The sequence below is a fragment of the Orycteropus afer genome, unplaced genomic scaffold, assembly GCF_000298275.1.
Source record: "Orycteropus afer afer isolate SDZICR_OR568_19922 unplaced genomic scaffold, OryAfe1.0 scaffold00042, whole genome shotgun sequence".
Taxonomy (NCBI): domain Eukaryota; kingdom Metazoa; phylum Chordata; class Mammalia; order Tubulidentata; family Orycteropodidae; genus Orycteropus; species Orycteropus afer.
The window spans coordinates 6,221,930-6,242,843 of NW_006921629.1; the positions used below are offsets into that span (position 1 = coordinate 6,221,930).

Here is a 20,914-nt window from a genome sequence, read left to right on the forward strand (position 1 = left end):
ATGTCAAGGTGGAGGGAGATTAGAGCCTAATCTGTCTGGTTACAGAGCCCATATTCATTAATTCAGTAAACATTTATTGTACACATCCTATATGCTTTAACTGCATTAGCTCCTAGGGCATCTGTCCTCAAGTAGTTTAAATGATTTTTGTAAAGAATCTCAGACAAATGCTAGCAGCTAAACTGTAGGCTTGAAAGCCCAAAGACACTTCAAATATGGGGAAGGTTAACTTAAGATGAACCTTTTGAGATAAAGACTTAGATGAATAGAAGGAGAAGAAAGGAATGCTCTGATGAAAAAGGTTAATCTGGCCATTTTAGGAAGGTTGTTTCAGAATCTATTCTGTGATAGAATAACTTTTAAAATAATTTGGGTGGCTTTTTATATGTCAGAATAGCTACAAAGCCCAGGAAGTAGCTACCACATCATCTTAAAGGATAGGTTCACCTTGATACAGTAACTTAGGGAAACAGAAAGGGACTTAACTTTCTAAAGATGAGGGTCTTTTAGGCTTATCATTTGTGTCTAGTTAGATTCTGCTCTTCTTTAAATTATGTTACTCTCTCTGCCTCACCCATCGATGTACTTGTGCATGTGTGCCCAAACACACATAATTGTTAACATGATCAGCCAGGGAAAGTAATGATTGTGTTTTTTTCACCAAGTCCTTTGAGAATCTAATGAAAGTTATGAACCCTCTCTTGGAAAAATGCATATTCACATAATTTTTACATCATTTTAAGCTTTCATTAATCCCGTAAAGCCCACTCGGAGCCCCCTTAAGATCTGTTGATTCTTGCTTATGAATCCCTGCAATACCAGGCTTGGACTTTTTCTTGTCCTTAGCCAAGAGTGCTAAGCACACAGTGGATAATAGTCTTTTTGAAGAGTAAGTGGGTGATTGAGCTACAGGATGAGAATGACAGAAAAAAGAAATCTCATGGCTTCAGTGATCTCCCTCTTGGGGTTATTTTTTCCCAATCTTTTAGCTATAGTGTGCTCTAGAGAGGGTTGGAGTGAGGCAGAGAGGAGGTAATGGAGGTAAAGAAGGATTATTCATTTTCCTTTGTATAGTTTGACCTAACTCAAACAAGGCCTCTTTTCAGTTCATAAGTAGGATAAAAAAAAATCATACCAATTTGGCACCAATAAGACCCTTCTCTGAATGCAGACATGCTGTTCCACTGCAGACCTCAGTAATACTAACAATTCTGCGGAGTGTGAAAAAGCAAAGGAAACTGTAAAGGCAGGTTGCTTTCTAGTGGATTTGATTTTTGTTTGCTGTGTGCCTAAAGTTTGTGGTACTGAGCAGATTTCTGATACATTTAAAATAATATAGACTCCAATATATATGTTCATGAATTGGCAGACTCGGTGTTTTAATATGCCTGTCATGAGCTATATATTCAATGCAGTCCTAGTCAAGCTCCCAGCATGGTTTTGATGTATTTGTGCATGAAAATTGACAAACTTACTCTAAATTTATATTGAAATGCAAAAGATACAAACTAGCCAAGACAATCTTCAAGCAGTTGAACAGTTAGAAATTCACATTATCATTATATAAAACTATAGTAACTGAGGGAACACACAGTTAGAAATTCACATTATCATTATATAAAACTATAGTAACTGAGGGAACACAAGGATAGACAAATAGATGAGTAGAACAGAATATAAGAAGTGACATTCACACATATGTTTACCTGATTTATAAGAGAGGCACTACTGCAAATCCATGGGGAATGGATGGCCATTTCAATAAATGGTTCTGAGTTAATTAGATATGCATATGGACAAAAAAAATGTTCCTTAACCCCTACCTCATACCACAGACATAAATGAATTAAAAATGAATCAGACTTAAATGTGGAAGGTAAAATCATAAAGCATCTAGAGTAAAACATAGGGAAATATCTTAAAACTTTGAGATAAGCAAAAAGACTTCTTAACTGGACAAGTAAAGCATTAATCATTTTGAAGAATGATTGCTATATTGGACACGATTAATATTAAAAGCTCTTCATCAAAAGACACCATTAAGAGAATGAAAAGACAGACTTCAGACATTTCTAACAAAAAAAAAAAACACCTTGTTTTCAGAATCTATTATGTGATAGAATAACTTTTAAAATAAGGATATGATATTTGAGGAAAACAATTAGAAACCAATGTGTTTACTTGTTTTTCAGACTGTAAGTTTTTTATCTAAACATCATACATACTATAAAGAGCTTCTACAGATAAAGATTTTTCACCCACTATTGAAAGCCTTAATCAAGAATTTTGCAAAAGAGGATAACCAAATGACTGAGAAGCATATTAAGTCATAAGTTGTCAGAGAAACGTAAATTTAAACTACAGTGAAATACCACTATACGCCCACCCAAATGGCTGGAATTAAAAAGACTGATAATACCAAGTGTTCACAAGGATGTGGAGTAACTGAAACTCATACCATTGCTGATTGGAGCATAAATTGATAAAATCATTAGGAAAACAGGCAGTGTGTACTAAAACTAAATATACAGCTATCCAAGGACCAGCATACTCCTTTTTGGAATATGCTCAGAAGAAATGAGTACATGTATCCACCAAAAGATGCACAGGAATGTTCATTGTCAGCTTTATTCAAAACAGCTAGAAAGTAGAAACAGTGTAATGTCTGCTTCTGTTATGCTGTGGTAAATACATTGTGGTGTATTCTTTTCCTATAATACAACACATTATACTACACATAGTGAACATCAGTGAAAAGGATGAACTACTGATTCCTACAGCATTGCAGATAAATCTAACAGGCATAACAGTAAATAAAAGAAGCTATATAAAAAAGCCTTTATACTTTTTGATTCGAGTTGTATAAAGTTTTAAGGACAGGCAAAACTAATCTGACAAGTGAGAATAGTGGTAACTTCTAAACAGGCATGGATTTTGAGAAAAGGCATAAAATGCTCTTCTGAGATGTTAAAAATGTTTTATTTCTTTATCTTGGATATGGTGTGTGTATGTGTTTAAGTAAAAATTCATCAAATTGTATAAGATTTTTTGAAGAGCTGGTGATATTTTGGGATATTTTGACTCTTTAGAAGTCGTTCAGTGTCCTCGTATTTATACCATAAGGCTAATCTCACATGCTTTATTCCCATAAATAATAAATAGTGGGGTATAGAGAAACTAAGACTATTTAAGTGGAGAGTCAGGCATGAAGTCTTAAGTTTGAAACTGGTGCTATTCCTTCTCTCTTACTCATTTATTTACATCACCTCTGACATTCCTGGATTTTCCTCCTGGTCTAAATACTGCTTTTGTCACCTGGAAACATTGTGGAATATCATTCTCCAATAAATATTTGGGGTAGAGAGAGTAAGGGAATAAAACAATGAGCATTAAGGAAAAAAAAACAGGCAGAATTTTAAATATTGTGCCTTTGATGCTAACAATCACAGCTAAATGCCACAGTGCAAATGCCTAACCCTGTTTTATATGACTTTTGTACAAAAAGCCTCATCAAATATGGAGCAAGAATACTACTACTTTCTTTTTTATCAAGATTTAAAATATATGGTTGTCACTTTCCTCTAGATAACCTCTAATTATAGCAGATAGATTTGAAGTGTAAAATAGCTTTGTCTAATGGACGCTGTCACTCATTGCATTGTGTCCCCCCAAGAGAGGATGTATGTTGTTGAGATAGAGTTGTAGAGTCCAAAAGATGTCAAGTAAAATACTAATTTCTAACCACCTCCTTCAAGCATCAGATAGCCATGTAAAAAATTATCCTATCACATAATTAGAAATAAATGTATGTGGATCTGTGACACTGGCTAATTGTATAGCTTTTAAAAATATAGGAATGAAATAATTTATCTTTCCTATTACAAAAATTGTTCTTTGAAAAAACTAGAAATCTATTTCCAGTTACACTAAAATTCTAAATATAAACATTTTAATTCAGAAGATAATTCTTATAAAACATCTGAACCTATTATAAAATCACTGTTTAACTGGTTTTAATACAGCTCTTGAGTTACAGATTTGAGTTTAATTTAAAAATTTAAAGTGAGAAATGCTTGACTGATTTAAAAAAAAAAAAAAAAAAGCCTTGAAGATGAAGTAGATTTCTTAAACTTAAGAAACTTGGAAAGTATAAGACAGTTGAAAATTTGAACCCTGGATATTTGGTGATATAAAAAAATAGATGAAAATTTTAGATTTGATCATTGTATTTTTGTTTTTATCTTTCAAAAATACTTACTGAAATATGTATAGATGAATGATAAGGTCTGGTTGATTCAAAACTATGTGGATAGAAAGTGTAGATGAAACAGAATGGCCATGTGTGGGTAATTGTCAAAGCCAGCCGTTGAGTACATGGAGTATTCTTTATACCATTCTGTCAGTTATTGTATGTTTGAAATTTTCTGTTAAAAAAAAAAAAAAATCTTAGGTGTGAGTAGCAGGGAGAAAGTAAGCTACAGATCAGAAAATTTGAACTTTATACTGTATAGTTTATTTCCAATTATAACTTCTTCCATATCCCGTAAGCCTGGTACTTCTCATTAGCAAGATAGGTTTTAATTCTGAGATTTTATGTAGTAGATGGGACTCTGAGAGCTAGACAGCTGATAAGGGAAGTAGGCCTATTTGTTTCAGTGGCAGATGTTGTGATGGTAGTATGCTGCTTGTATAAAGTTCTGAATTTCAAGTGCCTTAAAATCTTTTTTTCCACTCTAATGACTTTTTTTTTTATACTTGAAATAAAATTTAAAATGCTTAACATAATTTAAAAAGATACTTATGTGATATATCCCCTGCTTTCCTTTTCCTTTTTTTATCCCAGGCTATTTTACTCACACCTGCTATGTCCCTGAGTGCTGGTTTTATTGTTTCTAGAATTGGCTGGCTTCTTTCTTGTCTTTATATATGTTTATGTTGCCTACTCATTGCCTGACCAACTCCTGCTCAGGCTTAAAGTCTTAGAGTAGTGTTATTTGCTTTTTCCCTTCATAATAATAGATCTTATCATTAATACTTGTGTAAATATTTGTTTGATGCCTGCCTTTCCCCTAATCATGAGAACAGCAATGATACCTGTTTTATTCGTCACTACAACAGCCTCTATCACAATGCCTGCCAGGTAGAAAGCACTTAGTAAACATTTATGGAACAGAGAAATGAATGAATGAATGGTGGACATGGTTCTTCATTCTCTTATAGCAACATTGATTGTTAAAAATAGGACATTTCTTTCTAACATTCTCTTTTATACATGTGATGTAATCCAGTTGCCTTTCTCATTTTGGTTTAGGTAGAATTGTCTTAATGCTTAGTACAGTTATCCATCAGTATCCATGGGGGAATGGTTATAAGACCCACACCAATACCAAAATCCACAGATGCTCAAATCCCTTATATAAAATGGCATCATATTTGCATATAACCTGCCTTCTGTGTACTGTAAATAACCTCTAGATTACTTAAAATACCTGATACAATGTAAATGTTATATATTCTGTTTTAGCCTTTGAGGGATTGCTTTGATCACTTAATTGTTCCCCCGCCCCCCGATATTTTGAATTTGTGGTTAGTTGAATCCACGAATGCAGAACCTGCTGAGATGGAGAGCCAACTGTATTATGAGTTAGTTTCTTGGTGGATAAAGTTAGCTATTTCAGTGCACAATTGTGACTAAGCCTTAAATCATTAAAGAGATAATAGTATTCACATGCATTTATGCTGTTGCGTTTTGTTTCCTTTTTAGTTCTCTAAATTTGACTTTTTGTTTTCCCTTTTTCAGGTACTCTCTGCCCTTGACATACTCCAACCTCCGCATATTGACTATTTTGAAGAAATGTATCCTAACCAGGGAATGTGAAAGAAAAGGATATATATAATGTATATATATATTTAAACAAATTTGTTCTTCTAGTATCTTTAGGGTTCATACCTTGAAGTATATTAAAATATCACCCTTGCGGAAGTGCTTAAATACCTGGAACCAGGTAATTTTGAAATCCCAATCACTCTGGCAGAGCTTAATATTGTCACTGTATCTTGTGTGGTAATACCAGAAACAGAACTTCTGAATAGATACCTTATTTAATCCCCACACAGCCTTATGAGATTGGTTATTAGCATCTCCATTTTGCAAATGAAACCAGTGAGGCAGCTGTGTTGTAGTAGAACCCAATAAACTACCTGTCCATCAAGAGGATAATAACTGTTCTTGCTTCTACCACTTGAGGTAAGATGAAAATTAACAAACTAATGCAAGCTAAATGTTTTATGGTGGTGATGGTGACAATAATAGCCATCGCTTACATACTTTCTTTGATATGCCAGGCATAAGTTATAATTCTTTTTTTACATTTAGACGTTTATTTAATCCTTATTTTAAAAAAAAAAAAAAAAGCCTCTTGGAAAGGTGTCATAATTATTCCCACTTTAGAAAAAAAAAATTGAGGGACAAAAGGTGAGCTATTTGTCCAGGGTCACAGAGCCAGTAAGTTCTGGGATTCAGGTTCAATCCTGGGCAATCTAATTGCACAGTCCTTGCTCTCAATACTTCATATAAAATTTTTCTCAAGATAGAGGCTTTAACATTCTCCTATTACTACTGTTACTGTCTAAAAATACTATGTTAGATGCTGTGGATAATAATGAAATATAAAACAATGTCTGGTAATTGCTCCTAGGACTGTGCATGAAAAACATTGGGACATAGTTTGTTGTTGTTGTTGTTTGCCGTTGAGTCAGCCCCAACTCATAGCGACCCCTCCTTGGGTTTCCGAGGCAGTATCACTACGGAAGTAGGATTGCCCAACCTTCCTTCCGAGGAGTGGCTGGTGGGTTTGAACCGCCAGCCTTCTGGTTAGCAGTCAAGTGCCTTAGCCCCATCTTATATTGCTAGGCGAAGTGTTACTGTTTACCATTCAACATTTAAATGTTAAATGAAAGGCAAGGAATCCTAAATTACTTAGTTTGATGAGACCTCATGCTAATGTAATTTATTCTTTGAAGGCTTTTAATTAACATATTAGGCCTGTAACTCAGAATGGAAACCATTATAAAAAGTGTAGTTCTTTTACTGATTCAGTAGTGAGATAAACTGAAATCTCATTCTACATGAGTGGTAGGTAATTCCATACTCAAGTATCATTCTTGCTAATTTTCTTAGAAACTGGAAACAATTAAGGTCTTCCCAAAGGGAAAGAGAAAAGCTAGGCCAGTTAGGAAATTGAGAGACCTTATAAAGTGATGTAATTGTCACTCACCAACACAGTTGGGATGTTTTGATCTGATAAACTAAAAGCTATTAAATGCTATAATTCTTTGTGATACTTAATCCACAAACATTTATGGAATTAAACCCTTTGTTCAGTAAAGGGTTAACTCAGCAGACTTGTGATAAAACCTTGTACATTGCAAATAAAGTGCTGGTCCATGATTAGCATCTGGCTGATGAGATTGTATACTTGAGACCTTGGGCCAGGTCACATAGTTTAACAATGTGATTTATGATGGACACCTGTTTTTTGTTCACCTGCAGCCCCGGGCCACACTGTATTAATTTGACCTCTTGGAGGAATCCATATTCTATCTACTGAGTAACTAAAGTAAGTCACAGGGACATTCCATACTACATGACTGACCCCAATACCAATACCCCCAGTACTCTGAATACCAAGGCTCATGTGAGGTTCCTTGGTTTGCAACATTTGCACATGTTGTGTGATACATCATTGCTAGAAAAATGCTTCCTGTGTTACCATAGTGGAAGAGGACAACTGGAACTTGTGCCTGGTTTCACCTGGATTCCACCCTATACCCCAATTTCCTTTACTGATTTTGCTATTCTTGTGCTGTAATAAATTGTAACCATGAATATAGTAGCTTTTATGCATCCTTTGAGTCCTAGTGAATCCTCGAACTTGAGAGTGGGCTTGAGAAGCTCTGACACACTTTTAACAAAAAATACAAAATTAACCTAAGGGTAAAATAATTTTAAGAGTTATTTTCTCCTCAGCTTTGGGTCAATTAGGTCCCTAGGTGGTACAAACAGTTTATGCTTCACTGCTAAGCTAAAGGCTGGTAGTTCAAACCCACCCAGTGGTACCATGGAAGAAAAGGGCTCCTGGTGATTTGCTTCCATTAAGATTACAGCCAAGAAAATTCTATGGAGCATTTCTATTCTGTGACACATGGATTTACACAGAAGTTAGAATCGACTCGGCAGCAACTAACAGCAACATCATGGGTCAGTGAGGGCAACTTAAGAGAAGGTACCAGTGATTCTGTTTCATGTTGTTGTTGTTGTTGTTATGTGCCATCGAGTCAGGCCTGACGCATAGCGACCCCTCCTTGGGTTTCTGAGGCAATATCACTACGTAAGTAGATTGCCCAACCTTCCTTTCAAGGAGTGGCTGGTGGGTTTAAACCACCAGCCTTCTGGTTAGCAGTCAAGTGCCTTATGCACTATGCTACCAGAGCTCCCGATTCTATTTCATAGACTTCCTGAAAATTTCCTGCATCCTCATGGAAGAAGGATCTGATAGCAATGGGACAGCACTTGTTTCTTTCAACAGAAGTGCCTTCCTACATCTGGTCATCAACTTTTAACTGGTATGAAGATAATCCATGGACTAGAAGGCATTTCTGTGAGTACGCAGGACTATTTCTGCCTCTTTGGAAATAAAGTTGTAATACCAAACCTTGAAATTAGAAGAAATCCTATTTATGAGGTGAGAATTTTACTATACTATAAGTTGTGTTGGTAGTCCCCAAGACCACCCTTATGTTCACTGATTGACTACAAAGAGGCACAGGTCTCAGAAAAGTTGTTGTGCTCATGGTTATAGATTATTACAGTAAAAAGATACAGTTTAAGCAAAGGGAAAAGGCTTAGGATGGAGTCTAGGAGAAACCAGGTATGAGCTTCCAGTTGTCCTCTCCCAGTGAAGTCACATCAACAGCACTTAATTCTCCTAGCAGTGATATATGACAACACATGCAAATATTGCCAACCAGGGAAGCTAATCTAAGCCGTGATGTTGAGAGTTAGTATTGGACATCAGTCACATAAATGTGGATTGCCTGTGTGGCTGATACTAGTAGCTCGTATGTGGATTCCCTCTGAGAGGTAAAATGAATGTAGTGTATCCCAGGGCCCCAGGTAAACAAAAAGATGTGTTCATCATAAATTATCTTGTTAGCATTAACTCTGGAAGGTACTAAAGCCTCCGGTATACAAAGACTCTTTTCAGGGAAAGAAAACAAAGGTTAAAGGCCAGTCTGAAGATATTTGGAATGTGCAGGCTTTGGGAAGCTCAAGCTACTGAGTTGGCCCTTTACTACACATGAGGAGAGAATGTTTTCATAAAAGATGTTGGCAAATATAAGTATGTATACCAAGTATATTTAGGTTAAACATTTAGCTAATTATGTTCTTTTTATACCTTATAGGTCAAAGAAGAATTACTTATATCAGACATAAATTCTATGTACTTGTCACTTTTTTATATAATTTATTTTGTGCTATTGAGAATATACATAGCAGAACATAAACTGATTGAACAGTTTCTACATGTACAATTCAGTGACACTGGTTTCATTCTTCAAGTTGTGCAACCATTCTCACCCTTCTTTTCCGAGTTGTTCCTCCCGTTAACATAAACTCACTGCCCTCTAATGTTTCTGTTTAACCTTTCCAGTTGGTTTTGTCAGTTTGATCCCACATAGATAGATCTTAAAAGAAAGCTTTATGTACTTGCTGAGCTTATAAAGTACCACCTTTTTCTTGTTGCACTTTTGAATTTCTCTTTGAAACTATGTGTGAAAAAAGTTTGGTACTTAATTACTTTGAGCCTACTGAAATTTAATCAAAAAGAAGCCAGGTCTAATTGTTTGATTGAAAAACAGTATCATGCTTCAGTCATGATTCTGGGCTCTATGTAATGCACATTAACAGGCCTCTTATCAGAAAGCACTGGGTGGCTACTAAATTAGAAATTAATCTTAACATTATATGGAGAAGAATAAGGGTGGTGCTGGTCTTCTGTGTAGAAACTATTGCAATCTAAACCAGTGGAAATGAGAAGTCTAATGGAATGACCATACATCTCTGTTTGCCAAAACAGTCTGAAGTTTTACCTGATGTCTGGTATAGTTATTAATAAGCACCTCCTTTGATTCTCAGGAGTGTCCTTGTTTGGATGATAGGTTTGGCTTGTGCAGGCAGTGTTTAAACAGCAATCTCTTATTACAAAGGTAGTGGGATAACTTACATGTCACTCTTTGCCAGTTAGAGTCCTTGGTAGGCAGTAGTGTAGTTTCTGATATCCCCAGATGCAGAATTTAATTAATAGTATTTATACACTATATTTCATGCCAGTGTTTTATAATTTAAGAATACACAATGGATGACTTCCTGTAACATGTAACAGCTCTATTACACTCAAGGAATCTTAGGAGTCAGTAGAGAGCTAGAACAAATAAAAAAGAGTATGTATATGATTCCTATGGAATAGACTATCTGTAACAACGTATTAAAAAAACTAGAAGTCTGTGTACTGGGAGCTTTGAAGATCCCCAAATTGTAAGAATGGTCTGTGTACTGGCAGCTTTGAAGATCCTCAAATTGTAAGAATGTCATCTTTATTCCGCAAACATAAGCATAAACTGTGTTCCCCAAATGAGAGATTTTTGTCAGTTTTGCACATTGTTACATTCCCGACACATAGATCCATGCCTGACATGTGGTGGTGGTGGTGGTGTGCTGTTGAGTAAGTTCCAACTCATACACTTACGGAAGCACAATACCACATCTTTCTCCCGTGAAGTGGCTGGTAGATTCAAACTGTTGGTTGCTTAGCAGCCAAGCTCCTAACCACTGTACCACCAAGTCTCCTTGTTAGTATTTATTCATGTAAATGATTATTATAATGTAGGTTGGAAAGTACGATGATAGAAAAGATCTAAGATATCTTGAGAGCATGGGGGGGGTATGGTTTACACTTTTTCCTATTTTAGCTTCCATGCTGGATTACTAGGAATGCATCTGATGATTTAAAACAAAAATTTTCACTTAACCACTACCCTGGAAGCCTAGGATAGAAACAGAAAGGCAAAACCAAGGAAAAGTTTGCAGAATATTCTGAGAATAACTAGATTCCTGACCTAGTCACTGCTTAGTAAATCTCTGGTCAGCTTATTTATTCCTTCAACCATTCAGCATTACTGTGTATATGACATTGTGGTGAATACAAAGATGAAATGTTCTTTTTTATTATTTTTAATGTCCCAGGCACTGTTCTAAACACTTTACTCTTACCTCCATAATACAGATGAAGAAAATGTAGCTCAGAGAGGTAAATGACTTATCTAAGGAGTTCTGGTAACATAGTGCCTAAGGCACTTGACTGCTAACCAGAAGGCTGGCGGTTCAAACCCACCAGCCACTCCTCGGAAGGAAGGTTGGGCAATCTACTTCCACAGTGATACTGCCTTGGCAACCCAAGGAGAGGTCGCTATGAGTTGGGGCTGACTCAATGGCATATAACAACAACAACAACAAGGTCACTTAGCTAGAAATGACAGAGCTGGGATTTGAACCTAGGCAGTCTGGACCAGTGGGCCAGTAGTGCTCTTAACCCACTGTGCTCTACTGCCTCTTTCCCTTAGGGGAATACAATCTGTGGGGAGTTAAGATGTGTAGAAATAAATATAAGACAGAAAGTGTCCAAAAGAATATAGGCAATAGTATGGGACTTTAAAAGAAGGAGAAGTTACTTTAGATAGAACAAACAATAAGGAAATTGGGTGGAAGAAAAGACTTTCCTGATAAACCTTGAAGGAAGAGGAAGATTTGAACATGGGGCATTGAAGAGCATGGACATTCCAGGTGGAGAATGAGTATCAGGAACATTTCTGAGGAATGGCAAATCATCCAGTTAGCTGGAGTCTACCATGCATGGATAATGAGAAATTAAGCTGGTTGGGGCTAAGTCTTGGGGGACCTTATTATTGAGCTAACAAATTTGATCTTTATTCTGTAAGCATTTGGGGTCCAGTGAAAGATTTTTGTGGAGAGAAATGACAAAACCAGATACATACTTCTAAAAATTAACAAAGACCTGACTCTGGCAACTGAGAGATAGCGAAGAATGCCTAGACCATTGTAAAAGGAGAACAGAAAGATGCTTTGCAAATAATTGGATCTGGGGAGGAAGGGACAAAGACAATGCTTGTATTCCCAGTACATTTCTTCAAAAGGTGGTAGGAGATTATACTGGTGGTATATATGAAGAGGGAATAGTCAGAGCCCCCCCAAAAAACTGTTTAGCCTCATGGAATCCAGTATGGGGGGCTTTGAGAAAAAGGTATGAAAGAATAAAGGAGCATTGGGCTGATCACCAGTGTTCTGTGCATGTAGGAGTCTTGTCCATGTTATTCCCTGTTGTATCAGTCCCAAACTTCTAATACAGTTCTTTGGACATAATAGATTCTCAGTGATTATTTGATGAATAAAAGGGTGGATGGATAGTTGATAAAGTTACAAAGAATTGTAAATGAGGACTGAAAAATCTACCACTTTTTCATTTGGTAGTTTGAAAGTAGTTGGTGACTTTGAGAGTATTGGTTTCTTTAGAAGTGAATCTACAGTAGGTTAAGAAGTTTCTCTTGAGAGAAATCTAATTATTTATCTTTTCATTTCCAAAGTCACCTTGCATTTATTTGCCTTACATATCACAGGTCCTTACATATCATAGGTCTTCAATAATATTTTCTGAAAAGTGGAAATAGCAAGTGGAAAGAAGTTTAGTACTTAAAGGAAAGAAGAAAGATTGAATAGAGAACATGTTTTTTTATTTTGTTTTTAAAAGCAGTAGGTTAGGATAGGAGACGTCTTTAAATGGATCTCCCATTTTATTTTGTCTCTTCTTAACTATCATTAAAAGAACTCAGTAACAGATTTCTTTGATGTGTACCTCTCTCTCCTGGATGCTTTCTCCTTCTTGATTTTTGTTCTCTATTTTGAATCTTCTCTGCCTTTCTGAACTATTCCTTCTAATAACTGTGTGTGTTGAAAATCCAACTGAAAATGAACTACACTGCTGATGGGCAACACTGGGTGCATAAGGAAGCATCTATAGCTTGGCATGTTGAGAGGCTTGCCCTCTCTGTGGAGTGCTATTGTGGCTGCTTATACCACTAAAAGCAATCGGCTGTTGGGTTTTAATGACACCATCCTTGCCAAGAGTTTTACAGTAGACCAGAGAGAAACAAATGGTGCTCATATTCTGTTGGGCAAGAGGACATTTGGAACCAGATTGTCTGGACATAGAATAAGTTTTTCAGACTTGTTAAGGAATAAGGGTCAGTAGGTCTTAGATGACTCATTATCTTTTGGAGAAAGTGTTAAGATTTGTTGTATTGGCATAAGAATTGTGATACAGTTTCAGTGATTGACATGTATGTATCTTTTACCCTCTGAGTAGATTAAGAGGTGATTAAAAAATCTTCCTCCTTCACTTCATGAATCAGGAAATTGGAGGAGTGAAATGTGTTTAATCTGTGTAGAGGCTCCTCTTTCGAATACCTTTTTTATATTCAGAAGAGTAGTGACTGTTCATTTGTTTCATTTGCTTTCTATTCCTTGGCTCCTTAACTCCGGGTTTATGTGTTCATGTATTTCTTTTGGAGGATTTTGATGATGGAAGATTAGTGATCACCAGGTTCTTACCATCTGTATTTCAGATACAGGGCTTGCCTTTGCCTTCTCCAGGACACTTGGAAAAAAGAGAGCTGAGGTTTGAAATAACATCATTTTCTCTGGGATGTTCTTCTTGTTTCATTACATGCATGGTTGTAGTAGCATTAGTGACAAGGATTCAGCTAACATAACCTTCTGGACTATGACAGAGTATATAGAGTGACAGCTTTCCAGCTTTTTTCTTCTACAACGAAATGAATGCAGCGTACTGCTGTCAAGTCAGATCCTACTCATAGCGACCCTCCTTGGATTTCCGAGGAGGTATCACTATGGAAGTAGATTGCCCAGTCTTCCTTCTGAGGGGTTGGCTGGTGGGTTTGAACTGCCAGCCTTCTGGTTCGCAGTCAAATGTCTTAGGGACTATACCACCAGAGCTCCTTTTTTTCTTCTAAGGTGGTAGAATTGATTTTTTTTTTTTTAAAGTCAGTTTTAAATTGCCATTGAGGTAATTTCAATTTTTTGACAGGCTATACAATTGAGTTACTTAAAAAAAAAAAAAAGAAGAAGAAGAATTTGCCTTTGCCTGGGAAAGAGATTGTTGTATTCAAACATTTTTACAACGTGACCTTTTATTCCATCGATTTCTATAGAGAAACACAGGCATGCTTCAGAAAAGGTCAGTGATTCTAATTGAAGCACACTCGGATTTTTTTCCTAGTTGCAAAGATGCCCTTGCTTTTTGTTGCAAAGAAGATGATGAGATTTAGTGCTGACCATTTGTTAGAAGAGAAAACAATTCTCTGTAATGCCTGTTTTCCTTTCACATGGAAAGCATTGTTTGAAATCAACAATATCCATAAACCAGACTTTCATTATGCTGTTTAATGCCCTCATTTTTATTTCAGATCAGGCAGTTACATATCTGAGATCTAGGTTAAAATTTCCTTGCTCTGTGGACCTGATTTTGCAAGAAAAAAAAATAGAAGAAAAAGATGTACAGGTTTATAATTGTAGAACTTTGTCTTTTCAAACAAGAATGGCAGGATTTCAAGAATTAGTGCTTATAATGTATTTAAGTGTATTTTAAATGGTATCTTGGACTTTCTGTATTAGAGAATCATAGCTTGAGAGCCATACTTGGGTATCTGAAAACTACAGTTTCTTAGACCACAAATTTACTGTTTCCCTTTGTGAAAGTCACCTGACTCTCATAATTGTTCTACTATGCATCACAATGATAAGAGCTTTAAGGAAAAAAATTGTAGACCTATGACCAGCATGGGGCCTACTTGATATTTAATATTGCAAAATTTATTTTTTATAATTTGACTTAGCGTTGGTTTTTGTCCAATATGAAATTTTAAAAAGGGGGAAAAAAGATCCAGTTTCCATTATTGGTGTCAATAAAGATGGTTTAGGGATTAAAATTAGGTTTTCAAAGCTTTTTGTCCATATCCATTCTGTAGGAAATAATTTGATACAACAGGTTCTCTCTTTTATTCTCTCAACCTAACAAAACCAGTTAAATACCCTTATTTTGCAAGCTGAAAGCTTTTAACATGTCATTAATAATTTTCTGTAGGACATTAGTAACTCATTGCCCTAAGATCATTGAATGTGCTCTCAGACTTCAGTGTAGTTGAACAGGCAGGGCAGCCTGCCGTTGTTGTGAACTGTAGCTGGTGAGTTTTTTAACCTGATTGATAATTTTCTTTATAAAACAGTATAACAAATTTTCACACATACACACAACTTCAATTGTCCAGAATGGTTAGCCTTCTATAAGTTGCTTATTTAAAAAAAAAAACTCACTGCCATCCAGTCAAACCCGACTCATAGCTTACCCCACTTTGGGTTTCTGAAGCAGTATCACTATGGAAGTGGATTGCCCAACTTTCCTTCCAAGGAGTCTTTGGTGGGTTTGAACTGCCAGCCTTTTGGTTAGCAGTCAAATGCCTTAGGCACTATGCTAACAAAGCTCCTATTTAGCAGTGCTTTATTATGATACATTTGCACACCTTATTATTGAGAGTATGTGTTTATTCCTAATTGTTTATAAATACCACTAGTTGTTCATATTGACTCTAAATGTTGTATAATGGATGTTTTATTTTTAATTCTTTTTTTTTTTTTTTTTTTTTTGGAAGGATGGGGAAAATATGACTCCTCCCATACATGTTCTGCATATTAGCACCTAAATAACACCAGTCACTAAAATCAGATCCCTTCTCCATTTTTTTGCCTGCCATAATCTCATCATCCCTTAGTTCTTTTCTGCTGCCTTACCTTGGTCATCTGAGCTTAGCAACTTAACCCTTTATAAACCAGGAGCAGTATCCTCATCCTGTGTTTTTACTTTGTTTTGTTTATTAAAATCCTTATGATTGGTTCAGTGCCTACTTAGACAACAGTCCTGCTAGCTTGAGGTAATAGGGAGAGAAAATATATTGTCATGGTAAGGAATATGGATTCTGGAAGCAGACTGCCTAGATTTTAATTCTAGTTTTGCCCCTTACTGCGATCTTGGGCAACTTACTTAACCTTTCTGTGCCTCAATTTCCTGGTGAATAAAACAGAAAAATAATGATACCTCATAGAGTTATTACAAGGATTAAATTGGAATATACATATACATACTTAGAATGGTGCTTGGCACTTAGTAAGGGCTATAAAAGTAGTAAGGGTAGCACTTAAAGGAAGTAGAAACTCCTGTGAACTTTCCAGTGCAGCATTAAAGTGTCTTCAGCCCACTACCAACTGATGGTGTTAATAAATACATCACAAACAAATGAACTTTCTTAACAGCCTATCAGAACCAGACTTAACCTGTTTATAGAGAGGATTTTTTTTCTAAGTTAGTTAATTAAGGAAGAATGGGTTATTAACCTTGGTACTTGATATTCCATTGCCTTTTCTCCTCTTCTTCCTAAATGTATTTAGTATACTACTTGATAACACCTCCAAGCCTTCTATCTAGACTGCATCCAAATTCTATCTTTCTTAATGTTTTTTCCATTGCCTTTGTTGTTCTTGTTGTTGTTGGTTGCCATGGAGTCTATTCTGACTCATGGGGACCCCGTGTGTACAAAACTGAACTGCTCCATAGGGTTTTGAAGGCTTTCAGAGCGGATTGCCAGACATGCTTTCAAGGATCTCTGGGTGGGTTCTGGCTGCCAGCTTTTCGGTTGGTAGCCAAGCTCTTAACCATCTGCGTCTCCCAGGGACTGCTCCATTGCCTTTACCAAACCTTATTAATTGTAAGGATATGAAACAATATGTTCCTTCAGTCTGAGATCCCAAGAACCACTCCCTTTCTATGTCCTCTAGTTGTCAATTATCCCTTTTTTCCCCTTCCTTTAAAAGCTCCCCTGTTGCATTAAGATTACCTAGGCTTTGCTGTATAGCAAAGCCTGGGGATGCTTTTAAAGAACTGTTTAAAGTTCTGAGTCACAATTGGGATTTTTTTTTTCCATTTGCTTTGAAGAGACTCACTGTAGCAACTTGTTCACACCAGCTCTATGAAACACCTGTGTTCCAGGTGAAGTTAAAAAAAAAAATCTAAAGCTTGAAACTAGTCTTTTCAACTCTTCATCAAAAAAAAATTAAAAAGAAAAAAAAAAATTACTAAAACGTCCCAGCTGGTGGGAATGAAATGCTAACAGGCCTCCCAACTATTAGAGAATAATATTGAATAACAACAAAGCCACACCTAATTTGATCTTTTGAAAAACCTCATAACCCCATTATCATTCTCCTGAACTGCTTAACCTTCTGATTATTAGCTTCGTGACATACTTAACTCAGGTGTGCAAGTTTTAGAGGAGCTCATGGGACTGTATTTATTTGATCTTTTTTGTCATATTCTGCTGTTAAGGCTTTATTTATATATTTTTTTAAGGTTGGTAGGCACCAGGAGGCATGTGTTACATGAAGACCCAGAGGTTTCAGAAGTCACTAAATATATCAGACCTGCCTTAATTGGAGAATATGGAGAAGCAGTGGGGCTTTTAGCCACTTCATAGACCAGCTGAGTCTCCTGCTGCCAACTCAATTTATTTGAGAGCAGTACCTCAGGGAACTTAATAGACCTACAGCATACTAGCACAAGTCTGTATTTTAGTGAGAGTACAGTTTATTTATGTGCTATTGTTGTATCAGTTTGCTCTCTGCATAATATATGCATAGTATCATTATTAAATATTACTCAAGAGCACTTCATTATACAATTGGTGATGGGTTTAATAGGTGTTTAATTAATAGTCTTTTTCTCTTATTGATACATCACTTAGGGGTGGCAAGAGAACTAAATGGTAGAAAATAGGATCCTGTTGAAGTGGCATTTTTCTTAACATATGATTTGAATGAGCCAGGTAAAGTTTTGGTTTTCGATTTTGGGATATGTGCTGGTTTCTGGACTCTGAATCAGTTGTGGAATACCGGTCTGATAGCTAATCTTTACCACCATGAGCTCAACATGGAGAAACCTTCAAGTTACTAGAAGCCCTTTACCAAAACCAAGAATCCCCTGTGTGGAGGTTCCAGGAGTCTCATAGAGATTAGCACTTTTAATAGCTCCTTTAAAGAGTTTTAACTTTCTCAAAAATAAGATGCCTTGTAGAAAACTGTACCTAGTCTAAAAAAGGGTTTTTATTCTTGTGAATGAAATTTAAAGAAATGTAACTGTCATGATACTGTTTTTGGTGACTCCCAGCCACCACCACCCGCACCAAAAAAAAATTCAGTAATAAGTGAATAAAATTTTTCTTTCTTCAGCAGTGATGTCTTTTTGAGATGGTCTGATCTTTACTTCTAAGATCAGTTACTTCAAAGAGCTTTTTTGATTGGTTGTCTAATTCTTGTTTCTTTTTTTTTAATTCATATTCTTTTTTCTTTTCCCATGGGAGGGAAAATGTTGGGACAAAATCTGAGCAGTCATACATTTTGGTAATGTGTAGGCTTTGATATTGGGCAGTCCTGATTCCCCCCCCACACACACACTTAACTAGCTATTTGATCTTGGAAAAGTTATTTGATACTCCTTCCTTAATCTCAGTTTTCTCAAATATAAAATGGAGATAATATCTTTGCAGGGCTGTTGGAAAGAATAAATTAATGTATATCAGACATTTGGCATAATACCTGACATATTGAAGTTTAATGAACTCAGTACCTTTCCTCCTTCACTTGGTGATGATGATGGTGGTGGTAATGGTGATGGTGGTGGCAGCAGTGGCAGCTGCCAAACATCCCTATTTCCCATGTGCCAGGTATTTATATGTGATTCCCATACATTACCTAAATCCTGCCACTAACCCTGTGAAGTAGGTATTATTGCATTTTATTAATGCAGAAACTAACTCAGAAATTATTTAACTTGTCACATTTTACCCTGGAAAATGGCAGAGTTGGGATTTCAACCCTGGTCTTACTTATTCCAAAGCCTACCACACTGCCTCACACTGCCTAGTAGATTTAATTTAACTCATTTTAAAAATCAGCTTTCTGACCTTTCTGCTTCTAATGTAGAATTATTTCGTCTCTGCATTTTTCTGTGGTTTTATAGCTCTGAAGTTTACTTCATCTTTTAGAGGATGGAGTACAGATTAAGAACACCTGTCCTATCTCTGGCACAAACTGTCTGTTATCTTTGGCTAGTTCCTTCACCTCTCTAAGCCTCTTCAATCATTTGTTAAATAGGAATCATAACAGAACTTAGTTCTTAGAGTAATTAGTAGTAGATGAGACAAAATAAATTTACAGCTGGATGCCTGACACGTATAAAACTTGACAATAAATACCAGCTATTATTATTATTTTTTTTAATCTTTGAGGAGTTCTGATGGTTCAGGGATTAAATCATTCAGCTGCTAATCAAAAGGTACCTAAATGGTAGAAAATAGGATCCTATTGAAGTGGCATTTTTCTTAACATATGATTTGAATGAGCCAGGTAAAGTTTTGGTTGATGCTCTGTGGGACAAAGATGAGGCATTCTGCTTCTGCAAAGATTCACCCTTGAATTTAGCCTTGGGAAGCCCTAATGGCAGTTCTACTCTCTCCAGTAGGGTAGCTAAGAGTCAAAATTGACTCAGTGGCAGTAGGTTCGGGAGGTTTTTTTTTTAAAATCTTTGTTCCAGTGTAGTCTCTGTGTCTGTGTATATTAAAATCTCCTTGCTTCCTTTTTGTGCTCTCTACTTGATTTTCATGTATCAGTCTCAGTCTTTCTAACCTCTTGAGTGTTGCCTTAACACTCATCACTCTTTACTCTCTGTCTCCTCATTGAGTTAGCATGCTGTCTACACCCACTTGGTACCCAGTTAGTATTTATTGATGCTAATGATGATGGTTAAACAAAGGTGGTATTGGCATCAGTCCTGCAGCTTCTGAGACTGCTTGACTAATCATGACTTCCTAAAAATAAAAAAGGACTCAATCGTCTTACTCATAATTGAAGGTCAGAATTTGATGTCAGCACTTGTTTCTGTGGTGATTATGTAGCTTTTTCTGTAGATTTACCTTTGACAGTTGGGGTAGTCAGGCTTTCTGGCACAAAGTTGATTATCATGTGCTTTTAAATTACATCCTGAAATAGAAGCAGCATCAGAAATGTGGATTAAACAAATACTGATCATACTACAGATTTGTTTTAACTGGAGCAAAAGGTTGGGAAGGCTTACCATTGAGATGTAGTTGGCTGCCAGGTTATATCTAGATTAGTTTCCCAGTCATCTTCCCCATGATCTTTTTGTATCAGAAAAAATTGTGCAAACCTGTTTTTAGTTCTAAAATCTCTTTTCTCTGGTATCATTTTTGTTTGTTTTACCTCTCTGTTTTCTGGTATCTTTAATATATTCTCAACTTTTTTCCTTGATCCTTAAAAAATTCCTTATTTCTTGTTGCTGCTTCCTTTGAACTCTGTCCTCCATGAAAACCTTGTCTTCCTCAGCACACTTCGTGGAAGTCTATCAGAATATCCTGCTTATTATATTTTGGACACTACACTGATGAGTTAGATGTTGATACTGCAAAAATGTCATGTGGTTAAGATTGAATTTATAACCGGCTAATGGTGGGGTGCTTCTATTATTTTAATATTCAAATTTTGAAAATAAAAGGAATGATGTAAAAAAGTAATAAATAAGTAAACCCTTCCTTGTTCAAAGAGAAAGATTGTAATGAAAGAAAACTTAATACTCAGTCT

General features: G+C 36.1%; 1 protein-coding gene across 1 annotated transcript in view; it reads left to right on the forward strand.

The window, feature by feature from the left end:
• The window catches only part of NLK (nemo like kinase), a 273,486-nt gene that overhangs the window by 189,420 nt on the left and 63,152 nt on the right, over positions 1 to 20,914 (forward strand). Inside the window, exon 3 of the mRNA XM_007937355.2 lies at positions 5,801 to 5,856. Within this exon, the coding sequence (XP_007935546.1) occupies positions 5,801 to 5,856 (56 nt within the window). The remainder of the gene's footprint in view (positions 1 to 5,800; positions 5,857 to 20,914) is intronic.